The following is a 20,205-nucleotide window of genomic DNA, read 5'->3' as shown; positions in this document are numbered from 1 at the left end:
CATGTTCACAAGTAATTATTATAAATGATAGTAAGTGAATGACAATATCAATAAATGGATAACTATAATAAATGATTATTTGCAATGGTAAATCGTCACCTGCCTGCAAATTATGTAAGTTTTGTTCTTTCATTAGCACCTAATTAGAGATGTTGTCATAAATGAAATTTAATTATCAGTTGGTCAAGTGTTAAATGGTGGTAGTATACTATATAGGAACAGATAAAGAAAAACGTTTTATTTTTAATTGACATACACATACAGAGAAAGAGAGACACACACACGTAACCGTCTGAAATACATAAAACTAAGGTAGCTCTTAAGCGAAACTGTAAAGAACTTTATCCCCGATGACAATAAAAATGTATATGTAATATTTCAACATACATATAACAGATAGCCAGATAGCATATACTTAAGGATTCCCGTTTCGTATTTTAGTTTCGATATATACCGGTTCCTTTATCATGTTTTCTCTTCTGTGAGCAGTACCGATGTTAAATGAATCAACATAAAAACACCTTTTTTTATCTATAAAATTAGATCTCGACTATAAGATATAATATGACGCTGTGAATTATGAGTATATCTAAAGTTTGCTTGTTGTTTGTCTGCAGGTATACAATGAATTCCGGCTGGCTTGCATGGGAGTGCATAGTGTTTGCGATATTTATCTTCGCGTCGTCATGCGCGCCGCTGTGGCGGAGGCGAAAAGACGCGAGCGCAGGCGGGGGCAGTGCTAAGCGAGCGTATATCTTCGCTGGCGGTGGGGTCTCGACCTTGGCTATGATACTCTCCGTCGCCAGAGGAACTCTTGGAGTCAGATCTTTTCTGGGTAAGTGCGAAAAAGATCTTAATTTTTTTAATTTTAGTTTAATGTAGCATTCTACACAAGCACTCTTCAAACTAAGTAAGAAAAGGACCAATATTTAGCCACTTCCGCACATGCAGTAGTAGTCGTGCAATAAAGTGCCACCGCCCGCCAGCCCGCTGATAAATGCGTATGCGGCAAACAATGCGAATCACACAACCGCCACCGCCAAATCACTCAACACGTGTTTCACCCCTCTACGGAGCATCTTTAGGAGTTATATTACACCTAATCGGTGTGCCAAACACAAAGTCAACTCAAATATTATATTTAAAAAACACCAAATTGTATACGTGTTAAGATTTAAATTTACAAATGTGATACTACATTTTAAATTGGATCTTATATTATATTAGCACAAGTGTTATCTTAGATTGTAAGATATATGATGACAGATTTAAACATACGGAAATGATTCATAGTTGTCTTAGCCGTGCCTGCTATCTCATAGTGCGTGTTGCGTACTCTTATCTTAAAAGTGTCTGCAAAGTGATAGACGTGTGGGTAACTACATGATAATAATATGTTTTAATTTTATTTTATTAGTACAAATCTTAAGTGGCTGTGAGAGGAGAATGTAAGGTAACGAAGTGGCTGAAAGGTTTTTGTGTGGCAACGGCCTCCTCTAACCGCGAACAGCGTGGACAAGCCAAGGATGGATCCGGATCCACCCTTGGCTTGTGATCCACGCTGCCGTCCCAAGCCGCATACACATCATCAACACTACACAGCTCTACTCGGGTAGAGCGGTTTACTACGTGCGAACGTTATCGAACTGTACTGCCTACCAGCTTCTGTTTTATTTTTACATTCACGGAACCTTCCGCCGACTCAGTTTCAATGAAGCTGTAAAATTCCTCGTGCTAACAGCATCAACTGTAACCGAGCAAGCGGGTAATAGATATAGCTATAGATAGGCTCTCTGAGGCGCTCTTATTGGATGGCTGTTCTGACCTGAACTGCCTTTTGTTGTTAATTTCCTGAAGAGACATTTTATGTTGATTAACAATTCAAAATTGCTTGTAACAGCCTATTCAAACAAAGAATATTTAAATTTTAATTTTGTTATTTAATATCAAAGGCAATCTATACTGGTATACAGTTTAATATAAACAATAAGTGTATAAATATTTCACCCCAAAAGACATATTGATTCTTTACTTCAAGGCATTTATAATAAAATATTCAAGTAGTCTTTACGAAGCTGACATATTTTACAGCTCGATTCATCGTGTCACACCAACACGTGAGATAAGATAATGATTATATTATTTTAACAAGTGAATTGTCAAATTATGCGCATTTATTATTTTAAAAATAATTTTAAGTATACGATCTACTTTGTTTTAATTGTATCATGGAATATTAACTTGCTTTTGAAACTATATTTTTTTTATGGCCCCCGCTATTTGGGGCCTCTCGTACCCTTAACTTTTTGGGATTAGGGACTTTATTGTTCAACATTTTTTGTTTCAGTCTTTTCTTTATTTATCACTCTCTTTCAAGCGTCACAATATCTTTCATTCTTTACTTTTGTCCTTCACAATATCGTTCGTTTTGCTGTTTTACACCTTCTTTCTTTCCTCGCCTTTCTTCCATCATTTTCTTACTCTAAGGTGGCAAGGTACATTTTATTTATTTTTATTCTTTAATTTTATCTTACATTTTATTTATCTTTATTTACACATTTATTTTACTTTCTTAATTCTTTATTACACATTTTTTTCTATTTCTTATTATTAGTTAACAATTTATTTTGTGTAGAGTTTATTAAGTACCTTATTCTATACAGTTTTTGAAACTACATTATTGTATATTACTGCGTTGATTGACCAGAGAGAGAGACAGAGCTATTGCCAGATGGGCTGATGTGATCGTGGCTACGGAACATGGCTCTAAGTTGCCAAAGATAGAGAAAAACTGGAAAGCTTTGGAAAAGGCTTTTACCCTGAAAGTGTCCATACAAACTATTAAAACAAAAATATTATTTATAATTACTAATTTGAAGTGATTAATATGGAATGTAACAAAGCTCTATTATTATATGATTGCGTTAATATGTTATTTAAAACAAATTTAAAATCATAATACTAAACGCGTAATTTATTTTTCGACTGGATCATTGCTGCCCAAACGGCACTTGCAGATTCAAAAGGTTCAAAGTGGCAGGGCGTAAAGGACACCTAGTCTACAACCTCTCTCTCCATCTCGAGTTATTTCAAGGGTACCTGGTCTTGGGTAACTGAATACTACTATTGTACCGGATTGGAAGGCTGTTAAGGTCTTAGATCACTTTAGTGAAGGCTCCATGGAGTGACTAGACTAAGGGCCCGCCAAACATGGACCTCGGCTGTGTTTTTAATATGACCCCCGCTATGAGGACCGCTCGTTCGCCTCTATCTCAGCGGGGACAGGAACATTACATTTCGTGGTTAATCACTTTTTCGTATACATTTTTACTTAAAGATTTATCTTCTTCCATTCTTCGTATGATCATTCGTTCTTTTCTTATCGTTCGTCCTTCTTCTTTCGTTCCTTTATCTTTATTGTTTCTCTCATTGTCATTCCTCTCTCTATTCCTTTCCAAATTATTACAGTTTTATTTAGCTTAGCTTAGTTTTGTATTACAATTTCTTTATTTCTTTTATGGACCTTCACTGTTTTTTTTTTCTTTTTTTAGCCATCCACCCCTAATTAATTGGGATCAGGGTTTTGTATTTCTTAATAATTTTTTCACTTGAATATTTATTTTCGTTCTCGTCTTCCATAGTTCACAATATTTTTATTTCCTCCTTCTATTCCAATCATTCCATTCCTTTCATACATCCTCAAACACTTCAGTTATCTACTTCTATCACAGTATCACAGTTTTAATTGATTTATTTATTTTCTCGTGTACATACATTTTTAATTTTAATATCATTGAATCTATCTTAATAACTTTAAAATGTTTTATCCACCTATGTTTCGTTCCTGTCTATTGCGTATTGTGCAACTTTCCTAAAGAATTTGAGAACGCACTCTCTCACATCCTTTTCCATGTACCTTCACTGTTGTCACACATCGATATTACCAGGTTATCATTCCGAAGTCAGGACATACAAGAGGATCAAAACACGGCTTGGTCATCTTCAGGAAATTGATTTTGACATCACCTAAGGCTTAATTTATAATGCTGAATCTAAAATAATTTTTAAATATTGAATTTAATTTGTATACTTATATATCCAGCAGTGAGTGTTATGATAATGAATATATTTTTAAACGGTTTTATTAAACGGTTTTATTTAGTTCGACCCGTACGGAATTTATTTCGGTCAAAATTAGAAATTGAAATTTAAGTACCTTCCCGTTGTCAGATTGATCTGAAATTTGGTACACACATTTAATTTAGATAACAATACAATATAATAAAATCAATAGCATTATAAATCTAAGATGGCCGCCGATACAAAATGGCGGATTACATTATTTTGCTTAACCCCCTCAGTATGGGTATCAAATGAAAGGGCTACACTAGTAAAACACGATGATTATGTCAAAAATTAAAATTCAAGATGGACGCCGTTCCAATATGGCGGACTAGGTACATATTTTTCCACAACCACCACAATATTGGTATCAAAAAACCGTTTAACTTAAAAGTTTTTTAAATGTATTTATTCTTTTCGATTTGTATTATAATTTCTGACAGTGAACATTTGTAAAAACAGTATTAGATATGATGTGATTTTTATAAAGTTTTTTATCTAACACAGAGAGAACCTCTGTGAGCGACGTATTGTATGTGAATGATTTCTTCGTATTGCGAACCGTGAAATGACGTCTAGAGCGATGCAAATTGTCATTTTGTTCCAGCATTTAAGTGCATTGTCGTATTGGTTATCAACAATAGTTTAATGTGAACATTGTCTGAGAACCAAACATGACTTGACCAGTTTTGGTTTTTTATGTTTTAAATGTTGACACTGTTGACACACGCTATTTGTTTTAATGGTGGTACATGACCAATATTTTATTGAACTTCTTCTTTTACTTTTTAATAAGGAAAATGCCTCCCCCCAAATATCGCCACGATTCCTTGACCACGCCACGTCTACCGGCTCCTTTATTTATTTCGAATATCTATTTAACAACTAAACATAAATAAATAATTCACTATACGACTTATTTAAACCAATATATTTCTTCGATGTATGCTTTTAATAACTTTTTAGCCTATAGACATTCACTGCAAGGCATATGGCAACCCCCATATCTAGGAGGGGATATACCATGAATGGCGATCGCAGTGTGGTATGGTCTGCTGAGTCCGCCGCTGCTCATCGAAAAACTTGTTTGTGTGCAATGGCAATTCTATATAATTAATACAAAATGTGTAAATTATATTTAAGACTGTATCCCGGGAATCGAACAGGCGACCTACGACCGCAAGTCACTGTGTCACTGGTCATACATACATACATATATATATATATATATATATGTATATATGTGTGTGTGTGTGTGTGTATGTATACGTATATATATATACGTTATACAAGAACGCTAGTATAACTAATTTTCCTCCATCGTTCCTCGAATGCTGCAAGGCGATTGTAGAGAAAGTAATGAAAACGAACAAAACAGACACAAGTCGACAAAAAATAAATAAATATATGAATGAACAGTTAAACCAATTAAATAAATAATCAATAATTCTGTAATATACAGTAATAATAAGTAAATTATAAATGTAAAATGCTAATATATATACTATGTAAGTAAATGAGATAACAAAACCCGTGATGTTAAGAAACAAGAAATAAACAGCTTGTAAAACCCAGTTTTATCTTTTAAAATATTTTTAATACTTCCTAGAAGGTTTGTTAAGAAAAAAATGTAATGTCAGCCAAAAAAATTAATAATAATTTTTCCTCCTTGACAGTTTATGGTAATTGCTGAAGGTCGCGCCCTTCCTTGAAAGCCTCAGTCAAGGATTCGAAAAGTAGCCTCCACAGGCCTCTAAGTCCTGCTTTTCTGAGTGCTTCCGTTATCGTGTGGCCTTACAGTGTCCTCCCAAAGGATAGGTGATCACCCTCTGGGTCTCTTTCCCATCTGCCTATGATTCTTTTTAATATTCTTAGTACAATATCACAGTTCGTTTCTGTATGGTTTTTACACTCTCCTATGGACCCTCTTGCAATACTCGTATCGACGATCTAAGAGTACTCGTTGCATATATGAATAAAGATATTTTCTTTTTCAACATATTATATATGATAAAGAGTTATGTGTAATAAATAGCACATAGGAATACAGCCTGTATATATTTTTAAGAGGCTTTAGTTTACTTTAATATTTTGTGTTAATTGACTGCCAAAAAGAAGGTCACCTGACGACGCACGTGGTAATTGCCTTAGCGGTAAGTCAATTGTCACAAAGCGAATGTGCACGTGTTCAAATAATAATATAATGTAAAGAAATGTGCAATTTTTTTTAAAGTAACCTCACTTTTTTATGATTATATATGTTTTTGTATCGCTTTAGTTGTGCTGTATCTTAGATCAGAGGTGTTCAACATGCGGCCCGCCAAGAATTTCTCTCATAAATATATCATTATAAAATTAATTATAATAAAATGATGGTACATGTTAAACAATTAAACAATAATAAACACCTAAAAATGAGTGATGTAAGATTAGAAAGCTGCGCACCTATTTTATATACGCCTGTATTGAATATTCATTGCAAAATTTCTTAGTAAAATTTTCAAGTATTAGGGGTACCAGAAAGTAATGTCCCTTTAAGTTAAATTCAGACGACTACTTTTCTAACAAGTTTTTAGCTTTTATTTCTGATCAACAATATATTCACTTTCATTATGAACAACCTTTTGCCATTTAGTATACAAATAAATGCCGGAACGGTAACAAATCAATCGGTTTTTTGATAAAAATGTGTCGACAGAAACGACTCTCTTATGTATTCGTTTATTTGTATTTTGCTTATTTATAATTTAAAAAAAAGTTGCTCACCCCTGTCTTAAATGACCCAGTATTATGAAGCCATAAGTCAATTAGACAAATTTGTCACGTAACCAAATTAAATAAAATTAATTATAAATTATTTATATACAGTGCCTATGCGCACATGCAATTAAAGCCAGCTGTCGATATCTCACAATAATATCTTTAAAAATCCCTCACGTTATATGCTATAAGACGGAACATATAACTGCCATTCAATTAACTACTAACGCCATCTAGTGAACTGGGACATGAATTAATTCTACTTTTTTTTTTCTTTATCTTTGGACAAAATAACGGTCATACAGACATATATATGTCTAATAAGATTAGACATACAGGTTAATTAGTATATGCACAAAGGCTTTAATTTGGTTAACATATATCTACTTTCCTTTCAATTAATATATAACATTACACACTAACTAAAAATCAACGGTCAGATATATTAATGGGATCGGAAAGTAACATAGTTTCTTAATTTAAAATTTTAATAAATTCGAAACATTAAACCATTCACAAGACTCCTGTGAACGGAGTAGGTATAAAAAGATCATGTTATTCTTTATTGAATTGTAAATATTTACTATAAATAACTGGATACCGTCCTTGGGTGCGTGTCAAAACCGGTCGCCATTATGAATCCAGTGTCCCCAACAAAATAATATGACTCATTTAGTATAAAACAATAGCCGATGTGTAAATAAATGTAAAGTTAAACATTAACAATGAATTTATTACGAAATAAATTATTAAAAAAAATTAACAATAGTTAAATCTAAAATAAATAAGCTATAGAAATACGCCCGGTAAAGAATTTGTCACCGCCATATCTTTTTTTTTTATTAATGGTCTCCGCTGTTGGGGACCTCTCGTTCCCCTATCTCGTGTGGGACAGGGACTTTTTAATTCTAGTAATTTATTCATATTTTTTATTATTGTCATTCTTCTCTTTCATGTATCATCTTATCACTATTTTTGGTACTACTATATTCCTTTTATTTCTATATTTTAGTGTTTGTCACCGCCATATCTTCGGAGGATTCTCTATTTGTTTTTTTAAACGTGTTCATCTTGACTAATATTGGAGCCACAGGACACAGGCGTGTCCCCTGGACTCCCAATAGGACTGGTCGTAAGCAGTTTGCACCCAACTACCAACGACCCTTACTCAGGTTAATCATGAAGGTGGACGATTCATGGCATCTGCTCCAAAACCTTAAGCCCCATCCATGTTTAATGTTCAACTTTCTTCCTTGTTCCAGGTTTTCCATCAGAGCTGGTCTACCATGGTTCAGCAATGTGGGAGACATTGTACGGCGTCATGCTGGCCTTCCCCATCGTCTGTTGGCTTTTCATCCCCGTCTACTATCGTCTCCATACAAACTCCGTTTACGAATATTTGAAGGTATGTTATATATTTTATGAACAGGATATAAAATTAATATGCGGACGCATAGAAGATAAGGAGGTGGAGGCGTACAGCCTTATGCAAGGCGCCGCACAGTTGCACTATAAAAATCTCAAGCTGGACAACTTCTGTACTGCTTACCAGACAGATCTGCTGGCATTAGCGCAAGAACTGGGTATGCAGCCAGTAGGTTGGCTGTAATCATTGTTGTGATGAGCGGCTCGTCATCTGCCCTCCAAACTATCGCAAGACTACTTCCTTCATTCCCTAGAGTGAGTGAGAGTGAATGAATGCGTTAATATAATGTGTAAATGAAATAAAACATAAAGGATGAAAGAGGGAAGAAAGAAAGCAATTGTGAAGAGAGGGTGAAAATAGGAAGATATATACCCCAGTCCCAAAAATAAGATGGGAAAAAAAAGTTTTAAATAAAAAAAAATCATGTAAAGATGTCCCGAATATAGCCTTCGTTATGGCCAGTTGAGAGACTGAATTTACCAATCAAGATTTAGAGTTAAAGAACACATTAGTCGTAGACTTTTCCAATAAATCATAGAGGAATATTGGAAGATATATAAATAAGTTACTTAGAATTCATATTAAAAGTTTATCAAAATATTTGAACGACCTCGGATATGTCTCAGGTTTATTGCGAAGTGAAACAATAACTTGCAATGCAACGTCGCTAGACGTGCTCTTATCGCAATTGAATAAAAACAAACACGTTCGCGCATCACGTAGTGTTTTTACAAACGCTGGCAAATGAAAAACTATTAATATATTATTATACGTGACATTCGCATTTACTAGCGTTCCATATTTAAATACTATTATTAATTACTTTTACGTGCCAATTGTGTTTACTAGCGATCTATATTTAAAAAAGGGCGCGTTCGATGATGTCAACATGACAGCGTTAGTGATGCGACCATATTGTAGTGATGTTCATTAACCGGTAATATTTTTTGTGTTACGTCAAATTACATTTAATTTGTCTTGTTATTAATTTGATAAATGTCATACATTGCCGTATGTTGCAAATTATTTTTTTATTAAAGCATAAAATCATATTGAAATTTTTTTCTTCAATTTCTGATGGATTGTATTTTTATTGAGGTCGAGTCTACTGTGTGTTGTGATGATGAAAGCAGGACTACATTTTTTTTAAGGAATGTATAATAACAAATTTAATAAACATTGAAGTAGCCTACAGCGAACATATTGTATAGTTTTGACACGTGTTCTTTGACAATATTTATAATCTGGAATAAGGAGCTTTCTAAACATTATTTCATTAAGCGATGGCAGCCCAGGGATAGAAGACTAAATCTTGCGATTCGTGGGTTCGATTCCGGGGATAAAGTCTCATATAATTCATAGAGGCAGATATAAGCCTCTATGAATTATATGAGACTTTATCCTCTGCAAGATATAATGCAGTGGGCATCTATGGTCTAAAACAACAAAACTGGATACAAGTTGCCAAATTTACTAGGATTCTATTGTAAAAGCCCGAAAATTACTCAAAGAATAATTTAAAAATTTGGTAAGGCCGAGACTTATGAATACATCTATATTATATACTAAAAAAACTGCGAAATTAATATAGAGTTGCCATATTTTGTAAATATAATTAGGAGTATTATAAAAAGTATATGCGCAAGGGCATGCGCCTCAATTAAAGATAATGTTGAACAATTAATTTTTCGCAAGAGCTAAATTGCTATATTGCTTGTTCTAATTGTAGGTCGAACTATCTAAAACCTAGATGGCGCAGCAGTACCTATTGCTAGCACACTAAATATAGCCCATTCAATTCTCGAGGTAAAAATACAGGGTGATTAATTATGGAATTAATTATGTAAATGTTTTAATGGAGTGAATATATATATATATTTATCAACAAATGTTTTATATTTATTTTTAATCACTGATTTACTTTGAAATAGGTTACATTAATTTATTTTTATACTATAATGCGACTGGTCAATAACTTCTGATTGAAAAACTCTGCTAAGACAGACAGTAAATAATAATTTATTTCAATATGAAACGAATTTTGCAATCGCTTTTTTCCTATATTATCATAACATAATTAATAATTTTTCGAAACTATTAATTTTTGAATATACTGCACCTCTTTAAAGGTTTTAAAAATTAGTATATTTTATTAGATATCCTACAGTTGTATAAAATTAATATTTCTTGTGATTCTATATATGGTTAATAATAAAATGACTTACAAAGAAGCGATCCGAGCCGACGCGTGTAAACAATAGTTAATTTTAATATGATATAATCTGTGAACAAAACGATTCTTCTATTTTCAAATAAAGTGTGACTTCGGTCGGGATTGGTTGGTTATGAATAAAGCGTTGACATATGTAGCTTCAAATCTGACAGCTACAGAATGACAATACAGTTTCGTAGTTTTTTTTTTAATAGAAACACTACTCGAAAATTAGACAAAAATACAAAGCCATCAATAAACTGAGAGTGTATTAATAAAAATATATTACATTAAATGCGGTGTACAATTATATTTCGTTCATAAACTTAATTGCTAAATCATTTGCAATTAGCTTGAATTTCATTTAACTTTGCAATAGCGCCGCGTTCATTTAATACCTTAATTATAGTAAAAAAAATTATTTAACCTTATTTCTGTAGTATAACTTTATTTATCAAGTTATTTTGGACAACAAACTTATACAGGATGATTAGTTATGATGTAAAAGCTTTAAATATTAATTAATGCATTATTCAAATCTCAATGATTTCAAAAATTGTAAAAAGCATAATGATAATGTACTTAGAATAAGGTTTTTAGACGTTGTACTACGTGAAGTTATTGGCTGTCGCAGTAGGAATAGGCTAGATATAAATTATTTCAAAGATATGCCTTTATGCTTTAAAACTTTTAGGTGACAAATGAGCAATACATTAATAATTACGAGTCACAACAAGCAGTCACATTCCAATGAAGTTTTAAATTGTATTGTGTATATCCAATAATTTCGAATGAAATTGTCTTTTAAAAGATACAAGAGAGTATGAGAATATATCAATATTACTAATTTATAAATTGTTAATAAATGAATAATGATATATGGCAAGTGCTGATGCTACAAAATATTATGTAGTGTGGTTTGGAAAAGCGTTTATTTGATACAATTTAACAATTACAATAATTTGTGCGCGGAAAATGAATAATTCGCCTACAGGCGGTTACGCATCGAACCCTAGTTCCAAACAGACTCTCAGAGAAATACAAACAGCGCGTTGGCTGCGTGCCAAGGGTGCAAGCAAGAGCGCGTATAGTGCACGTCGTGCGAGCGAGCGAGACGAGTGAACGGTTATGCACGTTGTAATAACGTCCGCGGGAGTTTTTAAATATGGCGGTTTTTTCGAAGCAATATTACTACAGTAATCATTATCATTATTTCAACCGTAAAATGTCCAGAAACTTCCACGAAACATCTCGTTCAACACCCCCTAGTGCCTTAAAACGAAAGTCTAAAAACAATATGAGTAACCATTGCTACATCGTGTTGTTTTTAAATATTTATGTCCTCTTTTATTGGGTCCTGTCATTCCACCCCTATCTTAGTAGGGACAGGATATTACTTTTCATAATAATTTTTTCTTTTAAAGTTTTTATTTACAGTTTTTTTTCTTACTCCTTTCTTCACATGATCCATCATACAGTCTTTCATTCATTTAATTTTAGTATTCTCTTATTCATAGCCTTTCCCTCTATTAATTTTCCAAAAATATTACAGTTTTACTTGGTTTTGATTATTAGTATTGTATCACAATTTATTTATTTCATTTATTTTATTCTTTTATCTGTATTTTTTCTTCATTATAATGCTATAACATTGTTTAAAATTATTAAAAAAATATATTTTATATTTGACGTTTTTATGGTGTTACCAGTTGCAATATTATAAATTTCCCATAATACTAAATATTGTAAAATATGTACTCGAAAAATTCTAAATCCTCTCGAATTCGGATATTTTATTTAGGTTTATTATTCTAATTTAAATTATATACTTACAGATGCGTTTCGGTTCAAACTGGGTACGACAGATGGCAGCAGCGACCTTCCTCGTCAGGCAAACGCTTAACTTAGCGGTGACAGTGTACACGCCCACTGTTGCACTTCACGCAGTGCTTGCGCTCCCACACTGGGCATCAGCAGCTGCTCTTACTGTTGTCGCGATTGTTTTTAACTTACTTGGAGGCTTGGCTGCCGCTATCAGGTACTATATTTATTTCTACTACCCACAGATACCAATAATAATTAAGGATATTTGTTCTCGCCCCGTGTTGCTAGCCACAATAGCTTTATTTCAAATCATTCTGGCGCGTTCTAATTCGTAATTCAAAATTAGAATGCCAATTTAAATTCGAACGCCGTCAATAGCCTTTATAAATATTTTAATGCTCAACCTAGATCACTATTTACATTATCTTCTTCACCATCAAGAAAGAAAAGATACGTGCTATGATAACTTAGCTTATGTAGAAACTAAACTAGTCAGAACGTTTTCTAGAAAATTCTATATATAAAAATACTTCTTTATCATGGATAAATATTATTTTCCCCATTCACATAGCTAAAGGCGATAAGCATAGACATCTTTGTAGTAATAAAAGTTGAGGTCTACCACAGGGGGCTCGATTTGGGCCTTTAAGTATCTCATTGGTAAGCCTCCATGGCTTACTTAAGGATTTTAAGGAGACGTGTGACCACCAATCAGTAATCTTCAAATTGACAAAACTATTTCAATTTATCTATTTGAATTTATAATTCAGTCCACAACATAAATCTTAGTAAATTAAGAAGTACGTTTTATATCTGTATTGTTTGTTGTTTTATGTGTGAATAAATAATTAAACGTATTTGTTTAAAAGTTATATAAATAATACCTGATGATATTTGGTAATAATTAAATGTAAATATAAAATGAATAACAAAACCGATTGGGAAATTTCTTTTACATTTTTACCTATATTAATAACTAGCGTAAGTGTCTTGAGAAGAATACATAGAGAAGAATTTAATAAAAATCACGTAGCATCTAATTCTTTTTAACGATAAATAATTTTCAGAGCCGATGTGATCCAAACCCTGACTATGGTGTTAGTCAGCGGCGCCTTCATAATCCAGGCGACAGTCAAGGCGGGCGGACCCGTGAAAGTAATCAGTGACAACATCGAAGGAGGCAGATTAGAGTTCTTCAAGTAAGTAAACTTTTAATAATTAATAATTAAACTAAAGAATTCATATCAAAACGCACCGTATTACTGTCCACTACGGCTACAAATACTTTTTTACACTTTTATTATTGCGCGATCTATTTGAAAATCGAACGTCAATTTGAATTCCGAAGCCTTATATTAAATTTACTTATCTCTGGTTTCTGATACTTTATGGACTCGGTGATCCGAGATGGGTAACCCTATATGGTACTATTTCTGTACCCCGAAATAGTACGTGAGTAGTAGTCTCGTGTTCATTCTTTCTGTTGGAGTAAAAATTTTAAATAGTATACGATTGTAAATAGTATTTATAAATACGTTATATACACCACATCGATCAGACCAGGTTTACATTTTCCTCTACATCAAGAAGGAAAATATATTAAAGAATGGTCTTTCACCGTCACCCGCTAAACGCGTGTAAATCTATTTAAATTAAGGTTTATTTGATTATAAGATCAAATGGTTTTAATGTAACCATCAGGAGCAGTGTCGTTTATCCTGTATTGTGGCAGGAATAAAGAATTTGGACCAGTGATTCCCAAACTTTTTAAATCTAGGGACATCAATAAAAAAACTTTTAACGCATGTAATAAGATTTAAAAGTAATAATAAAAAAAATTGTTTGTGAACTTACTTTTCAAATAACAATTTTTTAATAAAAAAATTAAATGGTAAGAAATATCATGTTAGAGCTCCTTATTTCATTATATTTATTAAAATTTGATCTAATTATAAATTTGCAAGGACCTCGTGAATGTGAATGACAATAGAAAGTTGAAAAGGACTCTATTTAACACCAGTCAATTTGGGAACCACTGATTTGGACGCAAATGTACATCACATCACGATCCTTTGAAAGGTACAGGTCTCCTCAATATAATTAACATTAATTTTCAGGTTTACTGGAGATCCCACAGTGAGAGTAGATACAGCTTCAGCGTTGATCGGTCAGCTATTCATGTCGGTTTCCATCTACGGATGCCAGCAGACCTTCGTCCAGAGATACTGTTCGATGTCCAGCGAAGCCAGAGTGCGAAGAACACTTCTAGCCAATGTCCCAGCGGTCTTCGTACTGTTCAGCTTGTCCTGGGTCGTGGGAATGGCTTTATACGGTGTATATAAATACTGCGATCCTCTACTGGCTGGAAGAATTTCAGCACCTGATGAAGTACTGGCGTTCTATGTACAAGATCAGTTCGCTTTCCTACCTGGCATGCTCGGGTTGTTCCTGGGTAGTCTGTTTAACGGGGCATTGAGGTGAGTTCAGTATATTTCTTATAATCAATTTCTTCATTAAAACGGACTTTTTAATCCGGAAAAAAAATTAATAAATATTTATTTATTATTTATGTTATAGGTGTAGATTTTTACGGGAAAAAATAAAGAATTATATCAAAATATGAAAAATTAAAAAAAAATTATGTCTATTGTAACACATCTGACAGTTCGTTTTGAGGTTTTTATAGATTATTTATAGCATTTTAGAAGGTTGCGTAATACTTTGTAGACGGTTCTTATGAAAGTAAAAAGTTGCAAAGACACTTAAAAGTTTCAAGAAATATGATGGATACTATTTTTTTTGCGTTTGACAGTATGCTATGAAATTCATGTTAGAAGTTTATGTGCTATATTGCCATAATGTTGTTTCACAGTTCCATCAATCACTATTTATCCACCGCAAAATTCAATCATCAATATGTAAAGTGGGATATAATAGATAAACATGTTTTTTCCATCGCAATTCGAAAAGTCAATGATTTCTTACAGTATAAAAAAAGAAATTAATAAAGATTTACAGAATTTTAAATCGCTATAAAATATGAATTTTTAAAATAAAAAATTATCATTACTAATCGTAATTCATAATTTCTTGTATTTTTATTATATAATCACTAAATCGGATAACGGAAAACTTTTTTTTCTTATACGGGTAAATTGCAACACTTGTGCCTAACTGTCAAACATTTGACGTAGGTCAAAACCAAAACAGCGGCTGTTTTGGTTTTGACTTATATCATTGTAAACTAGAAAAAAATATTGCGTGTAGAACATTATATTAAAAGTGTAATGACATTATAATTAGTATTTTAATGAATGAAAAAGAGAAGGTATGTAGTAGAGTAGTATGTAGTAACAGCTTGTTTATTATAAAGAAATTAAATCTATAAATAATAATTCTGAAATACATTATTTATTTATTCTTTTTCCTGCGCAGGATAATAACTGTCGATAATACTAATTATCTAGGCAACTAATAATAAAAATGAACAGCGAATATTCAGCTATTTCTATATTCAATTGATTATATTTACTATTTATATTTCAGTTTCCTTGTATCCAATATAAATTCGTTGGCGACTGTGACATGGGAGGATTTCGTATCGACCGCACCTCCGTTCAAAGGCATCAGTGATAAGAAACAATTGACTATCATTAAGATCATTGCCATCTTTTATGGTATGTACCATTACAAAGTCAATGTATTACTACAGGAAAAGATGCAAATTTTAAGTTTATTCTTAGATGCCTTCACATTTCTAAAGGTTGTGTTCGTCTTAACATAATAACAAACTTTTTGCATAGCATCTGCAACATGGGATTTTGAGACTTAAAGTAAAATTTATTAATAATTTAGTATGTAAATGTATATAGAGAGGGTATATTTTAACATATATATGTATAGGAAAACTGAGAAACAAAAGCTTATTGTTGTTATATTGCAGAGGATTGTTAGTGATAATTAAGCCAGGGAATGAATTGCTCTTACTAACATATTAAAGACCAAACTTACACAGCTCTACTGTGGTAGAGTGGGTTATTATGTGTGAACATCATCATACAGCTGGAAAGCATCTGTCCAGCTTCTGTTTTATTTTTAAGTAAATGAACCCTGCCTGCTCTGTGAAATTAGTTCTTATAGAGCTGTCAAAGCCATATGGCTAACTGCATCAACTTCAACTGAAACCAAGTGAAGTGTTTTTAAGAGATTGTAGAAGTGACCACATAAAAACCTGTATGAGTTGGTTGATAACTCTTCTCAGATCAGACACATTTCGAACCCTCGTAACTTTAAGTTGAAAGAGGCTTTATAGGCGAATTCAATCTCTTTTTAATATCAATTATATAAAATGCTTTTTGTAAGTTTTATGACATACACTTGTGGTCACTCTAAATGATTGTGTGGCATTTTCCAGAACGCAACTAATGTATTGTACAGGCAACTCTGATAGGGTGGTCAGATTTTTAGCTCCCATTATGGCCACATTGGGATTAATTATATATATTCATTTAAGTATATTAAAGTGCATGTTTCATTCCAAGCCTTCAAGATTAATATAACTCAAGGATTCCCAAAATCCTATGTAGATTGTTTGTTCAGACCAGTTACTAGGTAATTGTCCACTTAGTCTCTTACCACTTATTTGGTGCAATATGGCCAAAATGATTTAGGAATTGTAGGCAGTGTATTATGGAGAGCTTGATCCTGATCTTGATCTGGTCGATAAATGAATTATTGTCGCATCTTGCTGCCCATGGCCTGTGTCACTTGTGACATCTTCAGGAATAAAATTTAAGCTTCAAAGTTTGGTGTGTTCTAAATTTAAACTTTTCTTTCCAGCAATACTCATCATGGGTTTGTCACTTTGTGTTGGCATCGTTGGAGGAGTTGTTGAGGGTTCTCTGCTCGTAACATCAGCTACGTCCGGTGCCCTGCTTGGCGTGTTCCTCTTAGCCGCAATGTTCCCCGTTGCAAATGGGAAAGGCGCTATCTGTGGAATGATTGCTTCACATTTCATCACCACTTGGATGGCTGCAGGAAGGCTTCTATATGTTAATGATAAAGTTGAGATGCTGCCTTTGTCAGTTGAGGTAATTATTATATTTTTGATAGCATGCTTGTTGATAAACAAACTGGCACCTGTCAGTGTCTATGGTCTTTAGTATATCCAAAGCTATTTTAAACTGTATTTCTAAGGTAATTACATATAATGTAGCCTATTTCCATTCTGGCTTATGTAACCTGTAGTCATCGGGGGCATATATGTCCAAAGGCAGTTGACAAGCTAATTATAATATGTTGAAACTCAATAGTTTCGACAGCCTTCAAGAAATGGCGCTAGTTCCCAGTGAACATACGAGAGTTTGTTTCTGAAGATGTTAATGCTGTTATCCCTAAGGCTTTTACAGCTTAATCGGTACTGAGTTCACGGAGCAAAGGGTCCGTGAACTAGATAATGAATGGATACGATACGACAAATGAATATATTTCAATTTGCACCTGCTTGGGGATTAGTCCTCTATAATCATCGTAGATGGCGCTGTTTACAATATTAGTTGTGTTTAAAGAATTTATAATACATGATTTCTGACTGGGTGTCCCGGTGGCAGATTAAATAGGAATTGTAATATTTGACATATAGTTTAAATAAAAGAATTGAATGATAGAATAGTATATCTATATATGAATATGGATTTTGTTTTTTAAAGAGTGGCATCCAAATGTCTTCCTTCCAGTTGCACAGTCTGTTCAGAACCACAATTCCTTTAACCTGGTTCATTTGAGCTAATTTCTCAATGAGCATTTACTTAATAAATTCATAAAATTTCGGAGATCGTTATTTAAACTCTCTCTTAGAGGTAACTGCATAATAAATTCCATTGAAGTTAATTTGTTTTATTACCTCGGTAGTCAAAGATATCTCCAAAAGCAAATTCATCGAAGCTCTGGGCATGTGTAAGTTCCACCATACTGTTGGAACTGTTCGTGTTCTAAGGCCCACAAAACACTCTGGGGCAACCGTGGAGACAAATAGTAATTACATATATTAATAAATTATATTTCATTTGTAGCAATGTCCAAACGAAACGGCCAGTGTTTTCAATAGCATGCCCCTGCCTGTTGAAGTCAATCAAACACTTGCCCAAACCCTCGCACCACATCTTCTATCTATAAACAATACATTATATATGCCACAGGAAACATCATCTTTCTTGTAAGTATACCATTTTTTTGTTCTTTAGATTTATTACCTCTATTAATTTTTTTACAGGGTGTTTGTTTATGGGTTTAACAGCATTAAAGAATTAAATGTATAGCTGTCAATCTTTTTTAATAGTCGCTATAAAAATCAATATTTTCAAAATTAATAAATAATGTAATGATAATATAAGAAAAAAAGGATTTTTAAATTCGGATTATTCATATTAAAATTATTTATTGTCAGTCAAATTTGTCCCAAAACTAAATTAAACTAAAAAGAGATTTGATCAGGGAAGGCTATGCCTTGTATTGGGCTCCTATCAGCTGCTATGATGATGTTAGTGTAGGGTTATAACTGTCTATATACACAGGGTGTAACACACCTGGTAAAACGGAACTCAGGTGTGAGTGACCTCAATATCTGTACATTTCAACACTTCATATTTGATCATATATATTCAGTAGCAATATATCTTTAAGTGAAGCCTTCGCTTTGCAGTAGGCTTATATCGGTTGAAATTATTTAAGAAATTAGTAAATAATGGTATTAATTTTTGTTTTTCAGATCCGATGGTTTAATGAAAATGTATTCAGTGTCTTACATGTGGTACGCGGTGATTGGTACTGTCACATGTGTGATCATAGGTGTGATCATCGGAATGGTCACTGGGTCGGAAGATGACGCCTTCGACGAGCGACTGCTTCATCCTTTAGTCGCGAAACTGTGTCGGAAATTACCCGGACGGAAGCGGAAATACACGAGTGATGTATCCGAGAAAAGTCACGAGAAGGAGTCATCTGATAAAACTGAGGTGACCATAATAGAAGACAGCAAACCGGACATACTACCCGTGTTTACAACAAATAACAGTTGTATATTTGATAACAGATCATCTTCACCGATGAGAACGAGGTTATAATATATAAATTATTTTTTATCTGTACTACCACAGGGTTCAACTTTAGAGCTATTGTTCTATATGCTATTTAAAATGTTTATACGTCTAATTTGATATAAAACATCACGTTATATTGTCCGAAAGTAAAACGGAAATTTAAAATTTTCAAAATAAGACATTATAGAGATATTTTGAATATATATGTATATATATTGCTTTAATTGAACTTAAAATTCTTTATATTTAAGCTAAAATAGGTAGATATAAATTAAGTTGATAGCTTAAAAAGCAAATAGCTTTATCCGAGGCCTTTAAGTTCTGGAGTAGAGATATCTACCTGAAATGTGAGCAGTCAGTGTAAGCCGCTTGCAACTGGTCTTATTTGAAATCTATAAGGCTATTTATGTCCAGCTGTGGGCTATACATGGCAAAAATGACGGAGCTGATGGTTGTATAGTATTCAACGATAAATATCATCGACCGTTGGAAAGAGACAATCAGATAATTTCGGCTTCGTAGAGCGTTATCTCTGTCGCACGAAATATAACTACTGACAAAACGTCACATAGGTAGTGTGGGACAGATATAGTGCTCCACAAAGTAAAATTAGCCGATTGTCTCTTTCCAACGGTCGATGTGCAATATTTTTCGCCGGATATTGTATATGGTTTTTAATTTACATTTAAGATAATATACACTATAATATATGGTATATATAATATTCAATAAGACCACGAATGAAGTTTTAGTTTCTGTTTCTT

At 33.1% G+C, this 20,205-nt stretch overlaps 1 protein-coding gene across 1 annotated transcript; it reads left to right on the top strand.

Annotated features, from left to right (window-relative positions):
- Positions 1 to 624: 624 nt before the first annotated feature.
- On the top strand, positions 625 to 19,504 carry LOC137926001 (sodium-coupled monocarboxylate transporter 1). The gene is made up of 9 exons (XM_068769516.1): positions 625 to 835; positions 8,145 to 8,287; positions 12,356 to 12,558; positions 13,412 to 13,543; positions 14,462 to 14,821; positions 15,891 to 16,021; positions 17,184 to 17,434; positions 18,416 to 18,558; positions 19,111 to 19,504. Exons 1-9 carry the CDS (start codon positions 625 to 627, stop codon positions 19,463 to 19,465), a joined length of 1,929 nt encoding a protein of 642 aa, XP_068625617.1. The 3' UTR covers positions 19,466 to 19,504.
- The last annotated feature ends 701 nt before the right edge of the window (positions 19,505 to 20,205 follow it).

The sequence above is a fragment of the Battus philenor genome, unplaced genomic scaffold (assembly GCF_028537555.1).
Source record: "Battus philenor isolate CCGP_79_NKW_IND1 unplaced genomic scaffold, ilBatPhil1.0.hap1 SCAF_28, whole genome shotgun sequence".
Classification (NCBI taxonomy): domain Eukaryota; kingdom Metazoa; phylum Arthropoda; class Insecta; order Lepidoptera; family Papilionidae; genus Battus; species Battus philenor.
Note: the sequence above shows the minus strand (reverse complement) of the source record. Positions and strands in the feature narration are given on the sequence as shown.

Excerpts from the sequence above, each read along its gene's own strand:
- LOC137926001 (XM_068769516.1), top strand. The coding sequence starts at position 625 with ATGAATTCCGGCTGGCTTGCATGGGAGTGCATAGTGTTTGCGATATTT. Across the intron at positions 8,288-12,355 it reads CCGTTTACGAATATTTGAAG|ATGCGTTTCGGTTCAAACTG; the intron begins GTATGTTATATA and ends ATATACTTACAG. Across the intron at positions 12,559-13,411 it reads GGCTTGGCTGCCGCTATCAG|AGCCGATGTGATCCAAACCC; the intron begins GTACTATATTTA and ends AATAATTTTCAG.